The sequence below is a fragment of the Drosophila montana genome, unplaced genomic scaffold, assembly GCF_035044405.1.
Source record: "Drosophila montana isolate Dmon_TW-CO22-7 unplaced genomic scaffold, ASM3504440v1 contig_203_1, whole genome shotgun sequence".
NCBI lineage: Eukaryota > Metazoa > Arthropoda > Insecta > Diptera > Drosophilidae > Drosophila > Drosophila montana.
In genome coordinates this window covers 1,030,000-1,051,830 of record NW_026996956.1, presented here as the reverse complement: position 1 = coordinate 1,051,830, position 21,831 = coordinate 1,030,000, and the positions used below count along the sequence as shown (strand labels likewise).

Genomic DNA, 21,831 nt, shown 5'->3' with positions numbered 1-21,831 from the left:
AAACTAAAAAAAACGTAAAAAAAAATTAAGTTAGTAAATTTTACAGAAGCTTGTGCAAAATTTACAACATGCTTTTACAAATGGTTGCAGAAATCACATTTGGAAATAGGCAGACATACATTTCATATGTGTGTACTATATTTTTTCAAAAAGAAAAACTGTATTTTAAACTGCGTATGGAAAATAAACAATATTAAATAAATACAAAAAAGTAAATAAATTCAGTTGTGAACAATTCACACACTTTCGAAGAGTTAAAAATGAAGTATGCAATGAGCCCAAGGTGTTTTTTATAGTTTTTAACCTGGCAATGTATTAAATTAAGTAGTTTGAGGTTACAAAGAGTTTTAAATGAACGTAAATAAAGCAAAATAGAGCTAATACAAAAAAAAACACAATTTGATGAAATTTCTAGTGGCAATCCTTTAAATAAAATACAATATAATATTAACAATAGTAAGAAAACCCCAAAACGTTACACAATGTTGTTTGCGATTTGTTTTGGTTAATTGTTAAACAAATATATACTTAACTACATAAATACATGCAGGGACTCGTGTAGGCATGCAAATGTGCTTATATTAAGTAAATGATTGCACAATTCTGAAGCTATGATATAATTGAGTTCAATGCGCGAAAATAACAATTTGAATTAATCGATTACGATTCCTTGATTTTGCCAACGACCTGAACGCTTTGTAAAAATTAATATATATACAAACTTATTTGTGAACCTAATTAATAAGGCAGTTATTGTGAACGTATTTTTAAGCGAACGAAACAAATTACAAATTACATGGCATACATATACATATACATTTACATTTACATTTGCATCTACATATACATATACATATACACATAAATTATATATACACATATATACATAAACATTTACATATGTAGTGCCAGCATACACACAGATATTTAATACAGAGCTGTGCGCCGAGTCGTGTAGCTAATTCAACTATTTTCTAGCTAAATTCGGCAAAGGTCGTCCCGGGAAGCAGTTAAAATTGTAAACTAACAACTCTGTTTACTGCCAATTTTAGCTATTCAACCCTGAATTCAGATTTTATTTTCGGCGTCAGTTGTCAACACTGGCGCCAAGCTGATGCATATTTTTCAGAGACTTAATTTATAGCAGGATATTTGCTTTTGATGGGACAGCCACAAAGTCAAATAAATTACCGGCTCGCACACACATACACGAACACAGACACAAGAGCCACAGGAACAGGCCGAAGAATACATGCAACAAAGTTTATATACATAGTATATACATACAAACATATATATACATACATACATATATAAAAAATATAAAAAGAAAATTTATTAAATAAAAATGAAACATGCAGTCATTACAGAATCTTATCTATTACAAATTGTATCTAATTTTGAGATTAATATTTGTTCTATTGGAAATGAGGAGCATCTGCATCTGCTGCTTCTTTATGCTATAACCTCCTCGGCCAGCACAGGTAACTCAGCCTGCGCAGATGCCTCCAACAGGCCCCGGGCTGAGCATAAAATGCTAATATCCGCACAATTCTTGAAGGTTTCCTGAGCACCACAGCCCATAGCACCGCTGCCATCCTCACAAATGCCCCAGTTATTGCCTGATAAAAGAGCGGAAAGTTGCACCTATATATTCTGGTGGTCTTACTGGTAATGGACAGCGCTTACCCGCCGTGTAGGTCCAACGGAGCACGCAATGCTTACAGCTGACTCCACTGGGCAATCTCAAGGTCACATCGTAGCTGCCGGTCTTGGAGCCAATAACGTACTTGAGGCTGCCATCGGCAAACTGCAGCGGATACTTGTCGAAGCACTGCTCAGACTCGCTGCCATCCTCATCCAGGCTGCACAGATGGAAGCTAAAGTGGCCCAGGTGATTGGCGGTAATGAGCACATTTACGTCAATCGAGCTGGCGCCGTTGTAGCTCTTGACTATGACCCCGGCGCCATATTTACCGCCCAATTCATTTGCTCTGGGCGCGCTCAGGCTGTAGTCGTCGCCGCACAAGCCGCACTGGCCGTTGTTTTCCGTTTGTTTCTGCGAAAAGTGGACGCAGTGGTTGAAAAATAATCCCAGACCCTTCAGCAGAGGCACACATACCCAAAAGCCGCCGCAGTAGAGCGCATTGTCATCGTAGTTTGTGGGCGCCGAGGAATCGTAACGCCAGCGTGATGAACGAGCCACGGGTGTCAACATCATGCCATGGCCATCGATCTGCCCCATGAGGCAACAGATCAACACTCCCATCGTGGTAATACTGAGGTATTTCATTTTCTTTGGCACTTTCCTTTTCACTGGGCTCTGCCTCCCAGTGGGCAAGTCTTATATAGCTGCACATTGCTTCGGCCTTATCGGTTTACAAGAAAGTCTTCTGATTTTTAGGCAATGCTATCTACGATCAAAGCGATCATATAAAGATAATTGGCCTCTTATCAGGCGTCTATCAAACAGGAATATGATAATTTTACTCTTGCCCAAATTTTACCGAATCGTTATATCACTCTGAGAACTGATACCGTTCTTTATTGATCAAAACAAGAGTGACACATCCAAACAATCCAAATATTTGCAATATTATTTCACATTATTGACTCATAAGAATTTAAAACTGTGTCTCAATAAAGTACACTGGACACCTGGAAATGTTCAATTCCAGTTCTTAAGCAATAGGAACATAAAATCTTAAGACTGTGCCTCAATAAAGTACACTGGATACCTGGAAATTTCCAATTTCAATTCCAGTTCTTAAATAATACAAACAATAATCTTAAATATCGAGTGCTCACTGTATATTCCTGAGAACGCTTTTTATTGGCTTAATTTGCTGATAAATCAACTGTAAACTGGGCGAAATTATTTCGCAGCCTTGGATATAGTAACTTAGTTCTGTTTGCCAAAAAAAAGTGTTGGTTCAAGGCGTAACGAGAAGGGTAACGAAAGTTCAGAAAGTGGTAAACCACAGCGTGAGATAAGAGTCTAGTTTAGTAATGTTTATTGGTGCTTTGGAACAGTTAATTGTCGGCAACCTTGATATTTGTCTCATAAACGTGATTTGAAAACATATGATATCATTGATATTATCGTATTGGGTATTTGGCACATTTAAGGACTGAAGCACTTGGAAATTTGCCAAGGCCTGTCCAACTTTCGTTTTCATGGCACAAGCTGTAAACTAACCTTTCCATTCTACCTATAAATCTGTTATGTAATGTTTATGTTCATTAAAATCCAGAAACTCGGCTATTTATGTTATTACAATACATCATATCTGATTATAGGTATAAAATAGACTTAACAAGTAAGAGGCTCTAGTCGGTGGCTCCCGACTAGGGAATACCCTGAACCCTCTTCTACCAACACCAAATGCAGCTCGCAAAATACCTCTATATGGGACTCGAACTCGTAACAGATCACACTACTTGCCGCCGCCTCTTCTCAACACGTTTAGCGAGAAAAAAAGGGGAATAAAATACAATTGCAATGCTGTTGACAGAATTCAATAAGGACGCATATGATAGTGTGTGCGTACCACGTGGGCAGCCAAAACACATATTCTTTAATAACATCAGTGTTTCTTAACCGATCTTGATGAAATTTTCAACAGTAGATCTTATTGTACAATAGAATAATTGTATGTTCTCAAAATGTCAATTGCAATAATATTGTGACTTAAATTGGTGAGCAATACAAGTTGGTTTATTAACATGATTTATACCTATGTAGTGGTAGGGGGGAGTAGGCGATAGCTATAAAATTAAAAATACTTGATATATATTCTATTTTATTCTAGAAGCAACAGATCATGTTTGGTCACTCTAGCTCTTAAAATGATAAGATTTGCTTAAAAATAGGATTTCGATATAGATTTTTATCGATTGCTTGGAAACGGAGTAAGTTATCGATTATCGGAAACAAACTCGATCTCCGTGGGCACTAGGAGGACCTACAGCTAAAATTCCAAGTCTCTTGCTCTTATAGGTTCTGAGATCCTTGCGTTCATATATACGGACAGACGGAAAGACCGACGGATATGGCTAGATCGGCTCGGCTATTGATGCTGATCAAGAATATATATACTTTATGGGGACGGAGATGCTTCCTTCTGCCTGTTACACACTTTTGCACAATAACATTATACCCTTTTTAGCCCTTTAAAGCCGACCATCAATCACTTAATCTAATTTTGAAAACATCTATGAAAAATATCGTTCAAAATGTAATTCTTGGATTGTGGAAATTCATAGGTGGAAAACACTTTTCATGCATGATAAGTGGCAATGTATTTGTATCTGTATGTATGCATTTACAACCCCCCACTAATAGATGGCATTTGGAATATTTGCAGATGCATTTCGGGGGGCTATCAGGTCTAACATTAACAATAATATAAAATAATAATAATAATAATTATATTCAGTATTCTGACCAAACATTTGTATTCATGTGGACAGCTGGTCATTGCGCAAATCCAAAATTTTCTATGTTTTAAACAGAGCATACAATTCTACCATATCCAAAAGATTATTCTAATTATTTATATGCAAAAAATGAATATGCTAAACAAAAATTAGGTCAAAATATCACGAAGCGTTTATGAAACTGTGTGTCTTAGGTAAGACGAAAGCAGTGCAAGCAGTGCACGGAAGTACACATAAAGGCATAATAAACCGGAAACCGCACAGCTGCCAAGCAGATTATTATTGTTTGTGGTTTGTGTCTGGGGTTAACAATAAACGCAGTGTGTGACAAGCTGTGCACAGAAGCAAAAAGAAAAGCATAAAACACCAGAGAAATCCGAAAAAACTTCAACTTGAGAGCTGTTTGTATTATAAAGGTTAGTTTTACGGAAAAATGCTTTCGTTTAATTAAATATTTGGCTTTGATTCAGTACAAAATGTTCAGGCCTCTGTTATCAGCACTTATGCCTCGACGGAGTCAACCTCCTCTGGCACAGCCGGCTTGGCAGCGGCGCCTGCCGCCAGCTCCTTGAGCATGTTGCGGCCCCAGTAGATGCTCACATCAGCGCAGTTCTTGAATGTCTCCTGGGGACCACAGCCCAGGGCACCGGTGCCATTGTCACACATACCCCAATTGTTGGCTATACGAACAATTCCAATTGATATATGAGAGTGTGAAGTGTAGGAATGCACAGAAGTACACACTTACCGCCCACATAGGTCCAACGCAGGACGCAGTGCTGGCAGGTAAGACCCTCTGGAAGCAGGACAGTCACATCGAACTCGCCGCTCTGAGTGCCAATCTCCAGCTTGTCGTTGCCATCGGGAAAGCGCAGGCGATGCTGATTGAAGCAATCCTCAGATTCGCCTCCAAAGGTATCCAAGTTACACAAATGGAACTCAAAGTGTCCCAAATGGTTGGTGGTGATCTTGACTCCCACGGTAATGGCATTAGCGGCCGTAAAGCTCTTGGTGATGACGCCGCTGCCGCCAATCTGCCCGCCAATCTCGTTGGGACGCGGCTGGCCAGTGGAAAAGTTGTCGCCGCACAAGCCACACTGTCCCCCATTATTGGCCTGGGTCTGCAAGAGTGGGAAAGGATCAATGCCGAACACGTACTTCACATCGGTGCTCATTTTCCCACATATAAACCACCGCAGAAGAGCTCATTGTCGTTGTAATTCTGCGGCGCAGAGCCATCGAAGCGCCAGCGCGAGGATCGACTCGGCGGAGTCAACATCATGCCGTGCGCATCGATCTGTTGGAAGCCAATGGCCAGCAGGAGGGTCACACTAAGCAGGTACTTCATGTTTTAACCAATTTCACTTTCACTATGTCTGCCCCTGTGAACGGGCGCAGGCCTTATATTTCACAGGCCAAACGGCATTATCTGGGACCCCGATTATCGGCTGAAGAGTTTTACGACCGCTCTTCAGCTGCCACCGAATGTTATCAATTTGAGGGCAACACGCAACATTTATGTACGCGAAAATTAACAATAACATTCATTTGTTTATTTTAGAAGTGCCAGTAAGTCAATTCAAGACTCTGATCCGCACAGAGCCTGGATAAGCATCTCTAATTGGCACTGTAAAAGAAACCCCATAAAAATGTCAACCGAATGCAAACGGCATGCAAAGAATTTGAACCGCTTTTGCTCATAGATAATAACCAATCATAAAGCACTTGGTGGGGGTTCAGCAGATATACCTATTGGCTTTATCGCCAGTGTACTATAATCTACCAGCACATACATCTGTTGATTTACTCATATGCTTATCAACAGCATTATTAATTATCTGATTTTAAGCATTTCTTATATTCCAGTTGGCTTACTGACTTGTTAATGAACTCATCAGAGCAGTTCCTGACAAACACCCCATTGCACATTTGGGGCAAATACACTCTTTAGTTCTTTAATTTGCAGCTTTATTGCGAGCTTAAAGGCGAGGAGCATCTGCATTAATCTGTATACTGTTTGTTCTGAATAACCGACTGACTGATGCTGGGAATTGTAAGCTCAGCTGTTTTTGATTATGGCCCTACTATGTGATTCTCACATATTCAAGCAAGACTTACAGTCTTTTATTCTATTACACTTTATTTCTTTTTTCTCTCTCTCTCTCTCTCTCTCTCTCTCTTTTTATGTCTCTCTCAATCTCTCTGCCTCTCTTCCTTTATCTCCCTCTCTCTCACTCTCTGTTTCCATCCCTCAATTTGGACAAGTACATATTTCCTCATCAATTTATACGTAAATCAAAATATAATATGTTAAATGAATTCATACCTGCGCTCGGATTATAAATATATTTTTGATAATTATAATAAAATAAATATTTAAATGGTTTGAGTATTTCTTCCTATGTAAGCTTTTTAAAATTGCTTAAGCAAATTTAAAGAATAACATATTTATGGCGAAACATTATAACATATTAAGTTAGTCCTGCAACTTGTTTTCTTTTGATATTTAGGCTATGGCTTACTCCGGTCCCTTCATTCTATAAGTTGACGCATCAGAAGTCTTACTACAATACTTTGGAAATCCCCAACTTCTTCCTATAGCTGCACACACACGCATGTTTATAGTAGTTTCCGCTGTTTACGATTGTTCACTTGCGAGAGCTTAAGTCGAAGAGTTAAATAAAAACGGTTCGTTCCTTAGAGTGCTCTTATATCCTACTTAATTGAGTATAAAGGGTATACTAAATGGTAATTGTGCAAATGAGACAGAAAATCTTTACTTTCCTCTAAATTCGAGCTACTGACAAGAGACATTTACAAATCCCATACGATACCATTTACCAGATTAAGTTCAGCTTTAATATATTATTATTGTATTTTTACAATCCAAACAAAAATAACTTTATTTCAGACATTTTTTCAGTAGGGCAGAGCATGAAACGGCACAAGCTGCTTGGACAGACCACCGAGATAATAGTGCTTATATATATTTTTCGCTATTTGTGGCCTTGATACAGGGTATCTAATTTATCGAACCAACTGAATCATTGCTTTGCTTGTGTTTTGTTTCTTGTTTATCGCTTGAGTCTCGCTTTTAGTGTGATTCTTGTGTTGTTTAAGGAAAGATCAATATTCCCAAATAAAGTCCAAAAAAATGCCCAATCTGGAACAACATCTTCAGTCAACCAGTGCAAATTTTATAAATATTAATGCGCATCGGAAATTATACACAAATCATTATGGAAAGTTACGAGATACGCTCTATTCCACGTTGCAACAGGAGAATCCACTAGGAAAATGGTTATGCGGACATAAATTAGGAGGTACGTGAATGAAGAAAAGCATTTCTGATATCAACACACACAATGCACTCCTTTAAGAAATAATGTGCTTCATTCTTCTTCAGTGGGTCAATGTATTATTGCAAAGAAAAACAAACAAGTGCAAAGCTCTCTCTCTCCCTCTCCTTCTCACTCTCTCTCTCTCTTTCTTTCTCTCTCTCTCTCTCTCTCTCTCTCTTTGTCACATTGAAACCGCCTTTCTTTGCGATTTTCAAAATCTAGAAAATCACGAAAATGCATTTGTAATTTAATATTTTTTTATGTATAGGAAGTTATGCGGATAAACTGAAAGTAACGAAACCCGATGAATTTGATTTGGTAATTCATTTAAAGTTTCCAGAGAATGACAGGATTGTTGTGAGGAGAGACTGTGCTAAACCGGGTAATGTTACTTTGGACATGACGGAAGTGCTAAATATTTTGCATAATCAACATCAAAATAAAGTAACATTCACGAATCTGAAAAAATTAGTTACGTCCACCAATTTACTTCTAGAGGATAAGCTGCAGGATATGATAAAAGGCACTGTAACACGGGCTTTAAATAAAATGGAAAACAAAATTGAGGTTGATGGAAAAACTGCAAAACTGGTGTATAAGAGATGTGGACCGGCACATACAATATTTATTAACGAATCCGATATGAAGTACTCTGTGGATTTTGTGCCTGCCATTAAGCTGAATGTAAAGCAAATTGTGTTGGGTCAACAAAAACTCAAGTACTTCAAGAACATTATGTATTGGAGTGCGATTCCAAAACCCTTGAAGCCATTCGAGCCAAACAATGTGTCATTTAGGGCATCGTACTATGAAGCCGAATATGCCATGATAAAGGACAAATATAAGCTAAAGGATGTTATTAAATTTATGAAGAAGTTCCGCGACTCAAAACAAAATATCAGCACCTTAAAGAGCTATTATATCAAAACCTTATTGATATGGCAAATAGATGCCAGGCCAACGACCTATTGGAAAACCCAACAGCTAAACAAAATATTGATCGATGTACGTGTAAATAAGTTGGTACGTAAGACCCTTAGTACTTATTCATGAATTCCTATTTCTGTGCAGATGTTCAGAGAGTTGGCGAATTGTTTGGTAGTGTCTGGAAAAAATGGTAAGCTTCCATTATTCTGGGATCCCCATCTGGATTTATTTGCTGCATTAACACGAAACCAACGCAACGATATGTTGAATTGTGTAACTGCTGAGATTGATACGCTTTGCCTAGCGGCTAGGAGTCTAACAGATGACATCAGTCAAGCTGTAACACTGGCGTTCAGTATGTAGAGGAATAATTGTATATTTTTACTTAAGTAAACAAACAAAAATTCATTTAGGTAATCGGCAGGAACGTTTAATAAAGAACGAAGAGCAGAGTATGCACGCAATTAAATTAAATCCAAAAGCAGAACTGATGTCGCCACCAGTACCATCCGAAAATCAAGCTAAATCTCAACCGGAAAAGGAGTAGCTTGATTTTTCTTCGCTTTGTCCAGTTGTCAACTACCAGTGATCCTTATCTTACAACTAGTATTTTATCATGCCCCATCCACCTACAAATGTAATGATTAAACAGGTGAATAATATTGAATGTTAATTATTAAGTTAGAAAAACACAATCAATTATAGCCCGTGAAAAGGAATTTTATGATAAACAAACAAATTTTACAGTGAAAATAGATAAATAAAGTTTATATCAACGGAGTTTGGCCGCCTTTTATTTAATTATGTCGACACGGCAACCATGCTTCCCATTTCCATATTTGGTTCTTTCGTACCAAACTGGTCGTTTATTTCCATTGGCACGCTGGACCTGCTCATTCTGTTAAGTCTTTGTGTACCTACTGTTCATTCGACAACAAAATACTTTTAAAATTTCCCAACCGTATCGATAACAAATGCAAATGCAACCTTAAGAGTAGTCGAAACCAAGGCGCATCGCTAACAACAGCTGCTTAGCCGATATTAAATTGGCTTCTTAAGATATTTACGAAGGCGTCTTTGTTTCTTATCCAAACTTGGCTTTATAGGAAAAATCGGTCGATTGTGAGTTTTTGTATGGATAATTTGTCTGTTCTTCAGATATTTTTACCAAACTCGGCATTTAGGAACCTTATAAGTATCCACACATATATACAAGGGATATAATGTTCGGCGTGCCGACATGGCACGATCTAATTTTTCTCAGTTGGCAACTGTGCATATACATATGTAGATCCCATAAAAATAGTTTTGCTTGGTACTATCACTAACCAAAAAACATATAGACTGGACATGCCGTGTACAATAGGTGGTCTCCAAAAATTGGTTTGCATCTGGTCCAACGAGCGAGTAAGATATACATATGACATCTTTTGATCGCTCACACTACAGAAAACTCCTTTGGCTTACTATCTTCCATATGATTTGTGCGATAGAACGGCATCGCTGTTTTTTATCTCGCTCCCACTACAGGAAACTGCTTTGGCTACTCTCTTCCATATGATTTGTGCGATAGAACGGCATCGCTGTTTATTTTTATCTCGCTCGCACTTACTCTCAGTGCTCTCAATGCTCTCTTCATGTCTAGGTACCGTTTAAATGTTTGTGTGTGCATGTGGCAGAACAAGCAAAAATGCCCACAAATTCAATTTTTGTCAAAAGTCGGTGGCATTTCTTCCCTTTTGAGGGGACGAGTAATATGAAATCATGAAAGGGTTTGCCAAGTCGATGCGAAATTCTTTCATTTTAGCTCGGTATTGCTGGAAAGGGTACCTAAGCGTTGGCATGTGTGCATTTTAAAGTTTTTGGACTTGCTATTCACGCATACTTGCATATTTTGTATATGAATAGAAGCATTTATGCGCATGTGTGCCTGTTGGTCCCTGCCTGCCTGTCCGATGCAAATTTGGCAATATTTTTGGACTTCTGAATTTCGAGCTCTGCGCACACACACACAGAGACACAAATGTGTGTGAATGGGCTGATCATGGGCGCAAAATTTAAAAATATCATTTTTGGCACGCGTCTGACGCGCGCCCTTCTTTTTTATGATTTTGGGTTTGAATTGATGAATGAATGTTGACCCCTTATTACCTGTAGCAGCCCGTTGGGCCGAAAGGGTTAACTTTTGGCAAGCACCTGCACTTGCATATGTACATACATAGGTCAAGTGACTGATCACTTAAATAATTTTATGAACAGCGAATATTTGTGCAAAAATTAAAATCTTTAATTATGTATATACATATGTATATATTTATTGCATTATTAATTTTATTGACTTATCATATTCAAGCTATTCAATTCAAATCCTAAATCATAAAAAGAAGGGCGCGCGTCAGACGCGTGCCAAAAATGATATTTTTAAATTTTGCGCCCATGATCAGCCCATTCACACACATTTGTGTCTCTGTGTGTGTGTGCGCAGAGCTCGAAATTCAGAAGTCCAAAAATATTGCCAAATTTGCATCGGACAGGCAGGCAGGGACCAACAGGCACACATGCGCATAAATGCTTCTATTCATATACAAAATATGCAAGTATGCGTGAATAGCAAGTCCAAAAACTTTAAAATGCACACATGCCAACGCTTAGGTACCCTTTCCAGCAATACCGAGCTAAAATGAAAGAATTTCGCATCGACTTGGCAAACCCTTTCATGATTTCATATTACTCGTCCCCTCAAAAGGGAAGAAATGCCACCGACTTTTGACAAAAATTGAATTTGTGGGCATTTTTGCTTGTTCTGCCACATGCACACACAAACATTTAAACGGTACCTAGACATGAAGAGAGCATTGAGAGCACTGAGAGTAAGTGCGAGCGAGATAAAAATAAACAGCGATGCCGTTCTATCGCACAAATCATATGGAAGAGAGTAAGCCAAAGCAGTTTCCTGTAGTGGGAGCGAGATAAAAAACAGCGATGCCGTTCTATCGCACAAATCATATGGAAGAGAGTAAGCCAAAGGAGTTTTCTGTAGTGTGAGCGATCAAAAGATGTCATATGTATATCTTACTCGCTCGTTGGACCAGATGCAAACCAATTTTTGGAGACCACCTATTGTACACGGCATGTCCAGTCTATATGTTTTTTGGTTAGTGGTACTATAGAACCATAGAAATAAGTCGTATAAAATGTCTTTAAAGTCAACAGCTGCAAACTGAATAATCGTGGCGATCTGACATTTCAGAAATTTAAACATTTAAGTTTTTTGAATTTAATAAATTTGGTGAAACTAACTTTGAATCTAGCTCGAGCTCTCTATTCATCAGCATCCATGCGTTTAAATATTCTCTTTTTCGTATATAATCAATAAAGCAACTATTGTTAGAATAACAATTTACCTGTGTTATTGGATGTAGAATAGTTGCCTTCAAGCTCCCACTATTTAACCAAATCGTTTTAAAAAATTTACTGTTTAGGATTGCTTAATTTTCCCATTTGCTTAAAGAAAACGAAATTTGTTGTGAAACATAGTTGCAGATTATAATTGTTAGAAGAAAAAAATTAATAAATATAACTTTGCTTTTTTTATATATTAAATTATAGTTTCTTTGTTTCCATTTTGTGAGCTTAGAATTTCTCACCAACAGGTTTGATCGTGAGCTCGTGTATTTGGACATTTGGAGGTGTCTGAATGCAGTAGGTGATTGCATCGGCGACATCCTCGGCCCGCAACATGGGAAAACCCAAGGCGGAGAATTGGTCCTTATCAATAATTTCAGTATCCACAACGCCAGGACTAATGCTCTACATTAAAAATAATGCACAATATAAGAATCGGTACAGATAAAGTGTATTTCAAGTGCCACTTACTGTTATCTTTGTTTTGGTGCCCTTGTTCAGAAACTCCTGGCGCAGTACCTCGGTCAGTGCGGTGATCGCATGCTTGGATGGTGCGTACATATTGAAGCTCATCTGCGGCATAATGGGCACCTGGTGTCCGGCAACGCTATTGACAATGAGTATGTGACCATCGTTGATCTTGCGTCGCTCCATTGAAAGGAACGCCTCGCGTGTGCACCAGGAGACACCCAGCACATTGGTGTCCAATGTGGCCCGTAGATCGGCGCTGTTGCCCTCGCTGATAATTTGGGTGTGACGCACTATGCCCGCATTATTAATCAGCACATCTGTGCCGCCCAGCTCCTTATCGATCCAGGCAAAGGTATCGATCACCTGCTGCTCCACGCTCACGTCGCAGGTGCGGTAATGGAAGCGTGCCGCCTGGTCCGTCGGCAGCTCTGCCTTCAGCTCCTGAAGCCGATTCTCGCGACGAGCCAGGCCCACCACGACCATGCCCTTGGCCACCAAATCTTTGCAACATGACGCACCTATGCCCGAACTGGCGCCAGTTACTACGGCAACACGATTTAACCAACGATTCATTTTAGTTGTTTTTAGTTCGACAAGCAAAATATCAACGTTGACTATCTGACTGAACGCTAACGTCTCCGATGGCGTCACTTTTATAGCGCAACTGGCTGTGCGTGAGCAGCTGTTTGGCTACTCGTCATATCCGCCTCTCCCGCTCCTCATAATAGCTATTAGATTTGAACAACATCACGTAATTCTGATAGCACTATTACCCACTGTCCACTCTATAGAATCTTACCTTGGTTCGCCCGTTGTATATTCAATTCCCAACTCTCTCTTGCTCTCTCTTCCACTCTCTATCACACTCTCGCTCTCTCTCTCTCTTCTATTTCATGATCGTAGGAGAGCTTCTATCATTAATTAAATTGTTTTGAAGAATTTCCTGATGTTCTGCCATAGGCTAGCAAGGAAGAAACGAATTTTGAACTATATATCACTTAAGGTATATGTATATTTTTTGTATATACAACATATGTATATATTCTGTACGCCAAGCTATAAGAAATTCACTAATTAGAATGAAAGATCAGGTATTTTTCACTAAGAACTTTAATAACCTCCCCATATAATACATAATGAAATATAAATTATTTCGCTGACCAGAAATCTAAATAAGGAAAAGCAATTTCGAAGATAAACATATTGGTTTATTTTCATTCCCATGCAAAATTGCTTGATAATACTTTTGTTAGAAAAAAATAAAATTAGCTTTTAATTTCTTGCGGAATAAAACGAAATTCAGTTCATAAGCATGACTTACAATTTGTTTATAAGTTTAGACAAATACACATGCTCAGACACACATACTGAAGCTGAGAGGCAATTAAAAACATGTTTATTCATGAAATGTTTTTTTACATATACCCTATGCTCAGGTATTGTTAATAAAGGGTGTATTTAAAAATATCAAAAGTTAGAAAATTAAAGTATAACAAATAACATTTAGTAAAAGTTTCTATTAAATGTTAGGCAATTGTGTCACATTATTAAAACTATAGATTTGACAGAGATTCTCAACATACGCTTATGTTTACATTTATTTTCATTCTTTTATTTTGATGATCTATCTACAAACAATAATTATCTCACAGCCCAGGAAGGTGGGGTATAGCCAAAGACAGTATAAATAATAAAATAAACAAAATTCTATTATGCAGCTTAATTTTTACAAAATTGAGAACGTACACAAAATCGGTACCCTTCCGCTCCCACAAAAACGTTAAAAATAGAATGTACTCTCAACTTCGCTCTCATGATGTGTGCATGTATGTGAACAACATACATACTATAGCGAAGCATATTTCTATATGTATGTGTTATCCGCTGTAATGGCTTTTTGCTGGCGAAGAAACTAATTTCTAAGTTTTCTTGCGCTGACCGTGATCTGCCCCAAATTTGTATTCCCGGCAATCGTTCGTTTTGAAGAGCAATAAGCCACACTAGAAATTTTCCGTCGCATTGAAATGTTTGGGCATGACTGAGCTTAGTGTTTATATTGTCTTTGGTATAGCCTGGTCGAAAATTCTACATTAATCAACTCCTATCAGCTGAACTCTTCCGTTTCAAACAAAAACAAAGTATTTATTATCTATGTGCATTTATGTTTACATACAGACTTAAGTATCTATAGTTGTTACTCGCTTTGAATGTTATGGTTGGACGTATTGTACATATGTATGTGTACCAAATTTCTAAAAGAGATAGTAAGTCTCCTGCAATAACTGGTTTAGGCTCGCGATTCATGACATTATTGATAAATTATTTTACTGACCAGTTTAATAGTAAGTAAATTATACCAATGAACTCGAGATAGCCAACTTAAGTATTATATAGATAATCTTTTTCAAAGCTTTTCTGCTTATACCCAGGCAGAGGGTATTAGAATTTTGTCACGAAGGCGACGTCTTTGACACCATAATTAATATATTCATATATTCTCGATATCAAGAGTTGAGTTGATAAAATATGTATGTCAGAAAGCTAGTTTGTATGCAATTGTTTAATTTAGTTCCCGTAGATAAATAAGGTCAAAATAAGACAAATTTTTGGCCATATCATTGTCGACGAAGGCAGTCGGGCCGATAACTATATTCAATAAAGCTGATACTATGATTGCTTATAATTTCGGTATGACGAAATCATTTTTATGTCGAGTAAAACTAATATTATTAACTAATAGATATTTTCCCGAAAAATTACACCATTTTTCCCCTACAAAATTTAGTATTTCTTCTTAGCTGTCTGTTTTTGAATTTTCCGTTGGTAGATGGTCCCTCGGTCGATACTCATGTGAAATCTTATCGGCACTTGACTCATTATGGCACTGTTAGCATAATTATTCTTATTTCTTAATTATTTAAGTCAAATTAAGTCAAATATAAATACTTCCCTGCACATTCTTTATCTACGGGAATGAAACTCAGCCAGTACACTCGTCTTTTTGATTGCCCCCATTATATACTCCTGTAATGCTCAACCTGTTAATCAGAAAGAAGTAATATCGATACTATGAAGTTAAATTAAAAATGACCTTATCGATATTTTAACCATCGGTATTTCGGATATCGCTAAATTTGTTAAGGGCACACTGTGCACATGCACGTGTAAATAAGTTTTTCGTGTATTTTACTTGAATAGTGCGGAAATGGTGAGTGGAACTGTGTTAAATGTTTTAACAACTAATATTTAATCGACGTTGAATTTTAGCGTAAGAAACAGCACGATGAAATACCTGGCTTTCCGTTATTGGAACAGAGTGGCACCAGCGGCGGCAACGATGACATACTTAAAAGCAAACCAAAATCGAAAAAGAGCGGTGGCTTCCAATCCTTAGGTCTGGGATTTGAATTGCTGAAGGGCATAACTAAACGTGGATACAAGGTACCCACGCCCATTCAGCGAAAAACCATTCCATTGATTTTGGAGGGACGTGATGTTGTAGCCATGGCCAAAACAGGCTCCGGCAAAACCGCCTGCTTTCTTATACCTATGTTTGAGAAGTTGCAGCGCCGCGAGCCAACAAAAGGAGCACGTGCTCTGATCCTATCGCCGACACGTGAACTGGCTGTGCAAACATATAAATTCATTAAGGATCTGGGTCGTTTTATGGAGTTAAAGACAATTTTAGTACTGGGCGGTGATTCCATGGATTCGCAATTTTCAGCTATACATACTTGTCCAGATGTTATTGTAGCTACGCCAGGACGCTTTCTGCATTTGTGTGTAGAAATGGACCTGAAACTAAACTCAATAGGTATGCCACAGCAAATAATTATATTCGATAAACTCTAACAGACATTGCTCTATTCCATAGAGTATGTGGTGTTCGATGAGGCCGATAGGCTTTTCGAAATGGGATTTGGCGAACAATTGAACGAAACGTTGCATCGCTTGCCTTCCTCTCGCCAAATGGTTATGTTCTCGGCCACGCTGCCCAAGCTTCTGGTGGAATTCGCACGAGCTGGACTTAGCGATCCGGTGCTTATACGCTTGGATGTTGAATCCAAGCTGCCAGAAACACTGGCTCTCAAATTTTTGTACTGTCGACCAGATGACCGCTATACAGCATTGGTGGTCCTGTTGAAATATGTGATACCCCAGCAGGCACAGACAGTCGTCTTTGCGGGTACACAGCATCACGTCGAGCTTATTTCATATGTGAGTAAAGTCTAATTCAGTTTTTGAAACTATTTATATTTATTAATTAATAATTATTAATTTTATTTCAGATACTAACTCAGGCGGGCATATCCAACACTTCAGTGTATTCCAGCTTGGACCCATCTGCACGTAAAATCAATACTGCAAAATTTGCTAGCAAAAAGGTTTCTGTTCTTATAGTCACAGATGTAGCCGCCCGCGGCATTGATATACCCAGCTTGGATTATGTTGTTAATTTACATTTTCCGGGGATACCGAAACTATTTGTGCATCGTGTGGGACGTTGTGCTCGTGCAGGTCGTACTGGCACTGCCTACTCTATATTCTCCACGGATGATACAGCACACTTGCTAGACTTGCACTTGTTTTTAAATAGGCCATTTAATATCAATGATAGCTCATCTATAGGTACTATACCACAAGACCTGCTTGAAGAGGAGTATCTGGGCGTGGCTGAGATCAAGAAGAGTCATCATATAGTAAGTTATGGCATTTCCATTCCTATAGAGCTGTGTATCTGACTGTGTATTTTACAAACAGGCGGGCGTGCTACGCACCAGTGAGAATGCGTACAAAAAATACTTGAGCTCTCGTCCCACAGCATCCACAGATGCTAATGCACGTGCTAAGAAGATTAAATTTTTTGCTTTAAAATCACTTGAGGATTTTTTCGATGCTGCCCCTGTGCTGGAGCAAGCCGCTAAAATATCTGGTCAAAAGCTAGATGCCAATTCAAAAGCTGAAGTAGCAGAATCTGAGCGTAAATTGGAAAATGAGAAACATGACATATTAGTCCAAATGAGAAACTTTCGGCCATGTGGTGTAAGTCGAGACAATAGCTAATCAGAAGTCCCTTTTCATATTATATTCATGTTTTAGACCATTTTTGAACTGAACACCACACAGAAGTCTGTGCCGTTCGTTGTTATGAAGAACAAACGTTCACATCACAGCGAAGTCATTGAAAAGTTTCGCCAACAACGCAATAAGGAGGATGTTGATGAAGCTCAAAAGATGGCGGATGCCCAGAAGATAAAACCCATTAAAACTGCTGATGATGAGTCGATAACTAACACGTTTAAAAAAGTTGTCGCGCCGAAAAAACGGCAGAATATGGAGGCTCTATACAAGGAAAAACCAAAAAAAAAGAAACGCAAGTTGCAAACCAAGGACGAGGAGAACTATGTACCTTATCAGTCAGTGGATAAACATACCGAGGATGGCCTTGCCATCAACTCATTTGAGCGACAAGCCCGGAATGCCGAGTTTTCTGTGGTAGATCGCTCCGCAGCACAGGATACAAAGCACAAGCCAGGACTTAAGAAATGGGATCGCATCAAAAAGAAAATGGTTTCGGTTCAAGATCCGCGCGCAAACAAAATACGCACAGAATCTGGCGCTTGGATACCCGCCTCCTTCAAGACGGGCCGCTACAACGAGTGGAAGGAGAAATCCAAGATTGAGGAGCAATTACAACGTGAGAACGCTGGCAGCGACGACGAAAACTTCAAGCCTTTATCCCATGTCCAGCGCTATCCGGTGGGCCGTCATGCTCGCCATAATGCCAAGCTGGAGCTAAAGAAGCGCATTAGCGGCAATGACAAGGAGCTGCGTAAACCCGAACAGATAGTAAAGGCGCGAATGCGTCTAGAGTCCATTAAGAGGCGTCAAGAGGAGAATATCACTAAAAAAACCGACAATCGTAAGCGAAGTATGCGGAAAAATCAAAGACCAAAAGCGGCGCCACAGAAAAAATCTGGAGGCACAAGGAAGCGCAAGTAGGCTAGATGAATGAATCAAGGCAAGGTGTTACCTGCAGCTGTATATAAAATATAATAAATAAGTATGCTTTTTATACATGCGCCAGCTATCATTATAAAGACTATATTTCTACACTCTTGACATTATAAAAAAAAAAACTAAGAAATATATCCTGGTGCGATAATTTCCAGATGTATTCTTAGACTAAAACTAATTTCATCCATCCGCATTTCACTTCAAGTGACTCCACGACTGAGCCTTTGTCTGTCAAGCCAAGCAATTAGCGGGTGTGGAGAACATTTTTCGGATACGATAGAGCCGCATTGGAAAGACCAAAGTGGAATGTGCGAGATGAGTGGCTTTCATGCCACAACAATTTACGCAGTGTCGGTTGTGGGTGCGTAAGAAGAGCTAATAAAAAATGGGTGCGGCACATAGTTAAGGGTTGGAGCTAAAACCTGAAAACCCTGCACGTGCGCCGGTCCCGAACTTAAGCACTTTATAAGTAAACTGTGAATTGTGAATGAGCGGAAACATAAAAACCATAAAAATATATGTGAGAACTGAAAGCAATCATTTCCTTTTTTACCACTTATACATTATATACCTAGTTGATGTAAAGATTCCAACAAATTTTGAATGCCTTTTGGCAATCTGGCTAACACCCACAATTAGCTCAAAGGTCTGCCATAACGTGAAGTTAAATATGTGACAAACCTATTGTAACCCTGCCCGGAACATGACCTAAATGAGCATTTTGACAATGGGCCAGTGCGTGTGTGACAAACGGTTGCGCTTGTTGCTGTACACAGCGCATTCAAACCATTCCAGGAAAGACGAGTGTTAGGGTGCGTTGGTCCGGCCGCACCTTAACCTGAAACTCCAAACCCAAACTCTAACCAAATGACACGCACATTCTGTAAGAGGACTAGGGCAAATACAGACTTGTGCGTGTGCGCATCCCAACAAAATGTTGTTAGTAATTACTTTTTGTTTTTAATTCCTCTTTTTTTTTATGGAGAAAATACTACCCACTGTCACAGAAAGCCTCAGCTGAGCAGATCATTCATCTTATTTTCTATTAGATCATTAACTCGAAGACTATAGCCCGCATTACCAGAACCAGATGGTGGTTTCGGCGAGCGCAAGCCACAATTTAAATGAACCCACTGTTGCTTTGCCACCCTTAGGCACAGGCATGACTGTACTGATTATTAGTTCGGATAGGGTGTTTGTCATGCCGACTCATGACAGTCGCGCGGGTCACATGCTGGCAGCGAGTGTCCTCAACAAACAATAATGTGCAGCAACAACGTGGCACAGTTTGTGACAGAGACTCTTCACATACTCATATTTCATCCTGTTCGATTCTACGGGATTCGTTCTAGAAAAGCCATAATATTAATGAGAGTTTTATTATAATTACTGGAAAATGTGTACATCAGCTTATTGAGTCCAGACCATGGATAATATAAAAATCTTTGCAATCAAGAGTCTTTATTCCAACTGGAATTAGTTCAACAACTAATTAGTTCATTTTATCTGTGTTTTAAATTATAGTAGTATATGTTTACACTCTCGATGCAGCAATTTTGCAACATTTGGACTAAAACTATTTCAGAACACAGACATTAGGCATGCCTTTGAAATGGATTAGTAGTCTATTAAAGATATTGCTTCAATAACAAGCCCCATCAAAGTGGAACCGTAGGGCGCACCCAGAGGGGTCGTAAGTGTTTAGATACCTGGTCGAAACGTGAGATATTTATGTGTGGCATGAATACTGTCTCTTTTTAATGCATACATGCCTATATATATATATAAATATATATATATATATATATATATGTGCATTCCATAAACATATTTTCAGAACTTAAAGTGGAACACAAAGAAGTTCAATTTGTGCGTAAAGCAAAGAACACAAGGAGGGCAGCCAAATGTCGCCCTGTTAAGTTGAATTTAAAGCATCTTGTTCTCCCTATACCAAAACGTTTAGTTGGGGGACTAAAGCGCCTAAAAATACATTAGGTAGCACATACATAGGGGGATGCCCCCATCTAGTGCAAGGCACGAAATTCCTGCTGTGCACAAGTGCATTGCCGTTAGCCTTTTATCGTGTTGCTCACAAACAATTCTGGGGCAACGGGAAGTAGTTCCTATTTTATGTGCTCGTTTACATCAAAGTTTTCCCTTTTTTTTAGTTGCCTTCTTTTACTTGTACTCAACATTTGCCTCAAATTACTGGAGCCCAAAACAATTTGCAAGCCAAAACAGCCTGGAAGTTTTTAAAACAAGCCAGAACAGTTATCTGCGGAGTGCCAAAGATTAGATACTTCTGAGCTTCTGGCGTGCAAGGGTCACTCAACAGCTGTTGAGATTCAAACGCTCCATAAGCACCCAAACAACAACAACAATAACAATAATGTTAGCCAACAGAATCTGGCGCCTGCCAGACATTCATAAATTACTCAAAAATTCCAAATTCTCTCCTTTACAGCAAAAAAAAAGTGCAAGACTAATTGTGAAGACAATGAAATCGATTGTACACATTACCATTGTCTCTGTTCCGTTCTCCATATTTTTCTCTTAAATACAACAGATGTAATCTAAATTTTAATCATTTTTAGACGCTTCAAGTGGCTCGGACGCTGTCAGAGCAGCCTTCAAGCTGACACTCATATATTTGTCCACATGTTTACAATCAGCAATCGAGTTCTTCTCATAAGAAAATATCTATATATTGCAGTCTATATTTGAGAACATTATATACAAGACATGCATGTATGTAGGTGTTCATTTCATCGGAAATGCTGTTTATTTGGTTTTCGCTAGTCACTATTTTTATATAGGTTGTATAAAGAAAATTATGATGATCATTAAATTAATTTAAAAATTCTTCTCAATTAATAATTGACACAACTTTAACCATTAAGCATCATATTTTTCTGTTAATACCTTCCTATTTAACTATAAAATTCGCCAAGAATTTTAGCTATTTTTTGTAAAAGTGTTCTTCAGTATTGTCCTATATCTTTTGATAAATAATGTAAAGCATATTGATATGGATTTAAAGGCAATAGTCCACAATTGCCCAAACACGACTTTTGTTAGCAACTGGAGGGGGTACAGCTGTAGCGCTGGATGTAAAGTACGGATAACAGCTACTCGCCCCCTCTTTATTTACAGATTGTTGAACTGTCGCCATGGGCACTCATTGGCAGCTGGACCACTTGACGGCTGTAATCTGCGGCCCAACATCTTA

The 21,831-nt window shown here is 38.6% G+C and overlaps 5 protein-coding genes and 1 long non-coding RNA gene across 7 annotated transcripts; 3 read left to right on the top strand and 3 right to left on the bottom strand.

The window, feature by feature from the left end:
* Positions 1-1,455: 1,455 nt before the first annotated feature.
* On the bottom strand, positions 1,456-2,293 carry LOC135426416 (uncharacterized). Its single transcript, XM_064679485.1, has 3 exons — positions 2,123-2,293; positions 1,690-2,059; positions 1,456-1,622 (listed from the first exon to the last, which is right to left on the bottom strand). The coding sequence occupies exons 1-3, from the start codon at positions 2,291-2,293 to the stop codon at positions 1,456-1,458; spliced, it is 708 nt and encodes a 235-aa protein (XP_064535555.1).
* Positions 2,294-4,934: 2,641 nt separating this feature from the next.
* LOC135426492 (uncharacterized) lies at positions 4,935-5,788 on the bottom strand. Its single transcript, XM_064679596.1, has 3 exons — positions 5,624-5,788; positions 5,189-5,561; positions 4,935-5,120 (listed from the first exon to the last, which is right to left on the bottom strand). The coding sequence occupies exons 1-3, from the start codon at positions 5,786-5,788 to the stop codon at positions 4,942-4,944; spliced, it is 717 nt and encodes a 238-aa protein (XP_064535666.1). The 3' UTR covers positions 4,935-4,941.
* A 1,774-nt stretch (positions 5,789-7,562) lies between these two features.
* On the top strand, positions 7,563-9,479 carry LOC135426498 (cyclic GMP-AMP synthase-like receptor 1). Of its 2 annotated transcripts, XM_064679601.1 has the most exons (5): positions 7,563-7,763; positions 8,050-8,163; positions 8,278-8,786; positions 8,853-9,063; positions 9,122-9,479. In XM_064679601.1, the coding sequence occupies exons 1-5, from the start codon at positions 7,595-7,597 to the stop codon at positions 9,253-9,255; spliced, it is 1,137 nt and encodes a 378-aa protein (XP_064535671.1). In that variant the 5' UTR covers positions 7,563-7,594; the 3' UTR covers positions 9,256-9,479. The 2 variants fall into 2 exon arrangements, with proteins under 2 accessions (XP_064535671.1, XP_064535673.1); XM_064679603.1 differs by lacking the exon at positions 7,563-7,763 and having other exon boundaries at positions 8,145-8,225.
* A 243-nt stretch (positions 9,480-9,722) lies between these two features.
* Positions 9,723-12,964, top strand: LOC135426503 (uncharacterized). Its single transcript, XR_010435909.1, has 2 exons — positions 9,723-9,830; positions 12,362-12,964. It is a non-coding gene; the product is annotated as an uncharacterized LOC135426503 (long non-coding RNA).
* Positions 12,292-13,210, bottom strand: LOC135426502 (farnesol dehydrogenase-like). The gene is made up of 2 exons (XM_064679606.1): positions 12,585-13,210; positions 12,292-12,518 (listed from the first exon to the last, which is right to left on the bottom strand). The coding sequence occupies exons 1-2, from the start codon at positions 13,155-13,157 to the stop codon at positions 12,342-12,344; spliced, it is 750 nt and encodes a 249-aa protein (XP_064535676.1). The 5' UTR covers positions 13,158-13,210; the 3' UTR covers positions 12,292-12,341.
* A 2,468-nt stretch (positions 13,211-15,678) lies between these two features.
* LOC135426453 (ATP-dependent RNA helicase DDX54) lies at positions 15,679-18,776 on the top strand. The gene is made up of 6 exons (XM_064679539.1): positions 15,679-15,792; positions 15,852-16,398; positions 16,459-16,802; positions 16,874-17,284; positions 17,346-17,627; positions 17,685-18,776. The coding sequence occupies exons 1-6, from the start codon at positions 15,790-15,792 to the stop codon at positions 18,585-18,587; spliced, it is 2,490 nt and encodes an 829-aa protein (XP_064535609.1). The 5' UTR covers positions 15,679-15,789; the 3' UTR covers positions 18,588-18,776.
* Positions 18,777-21,831: the final 3,055 nt, after the last annotated feature.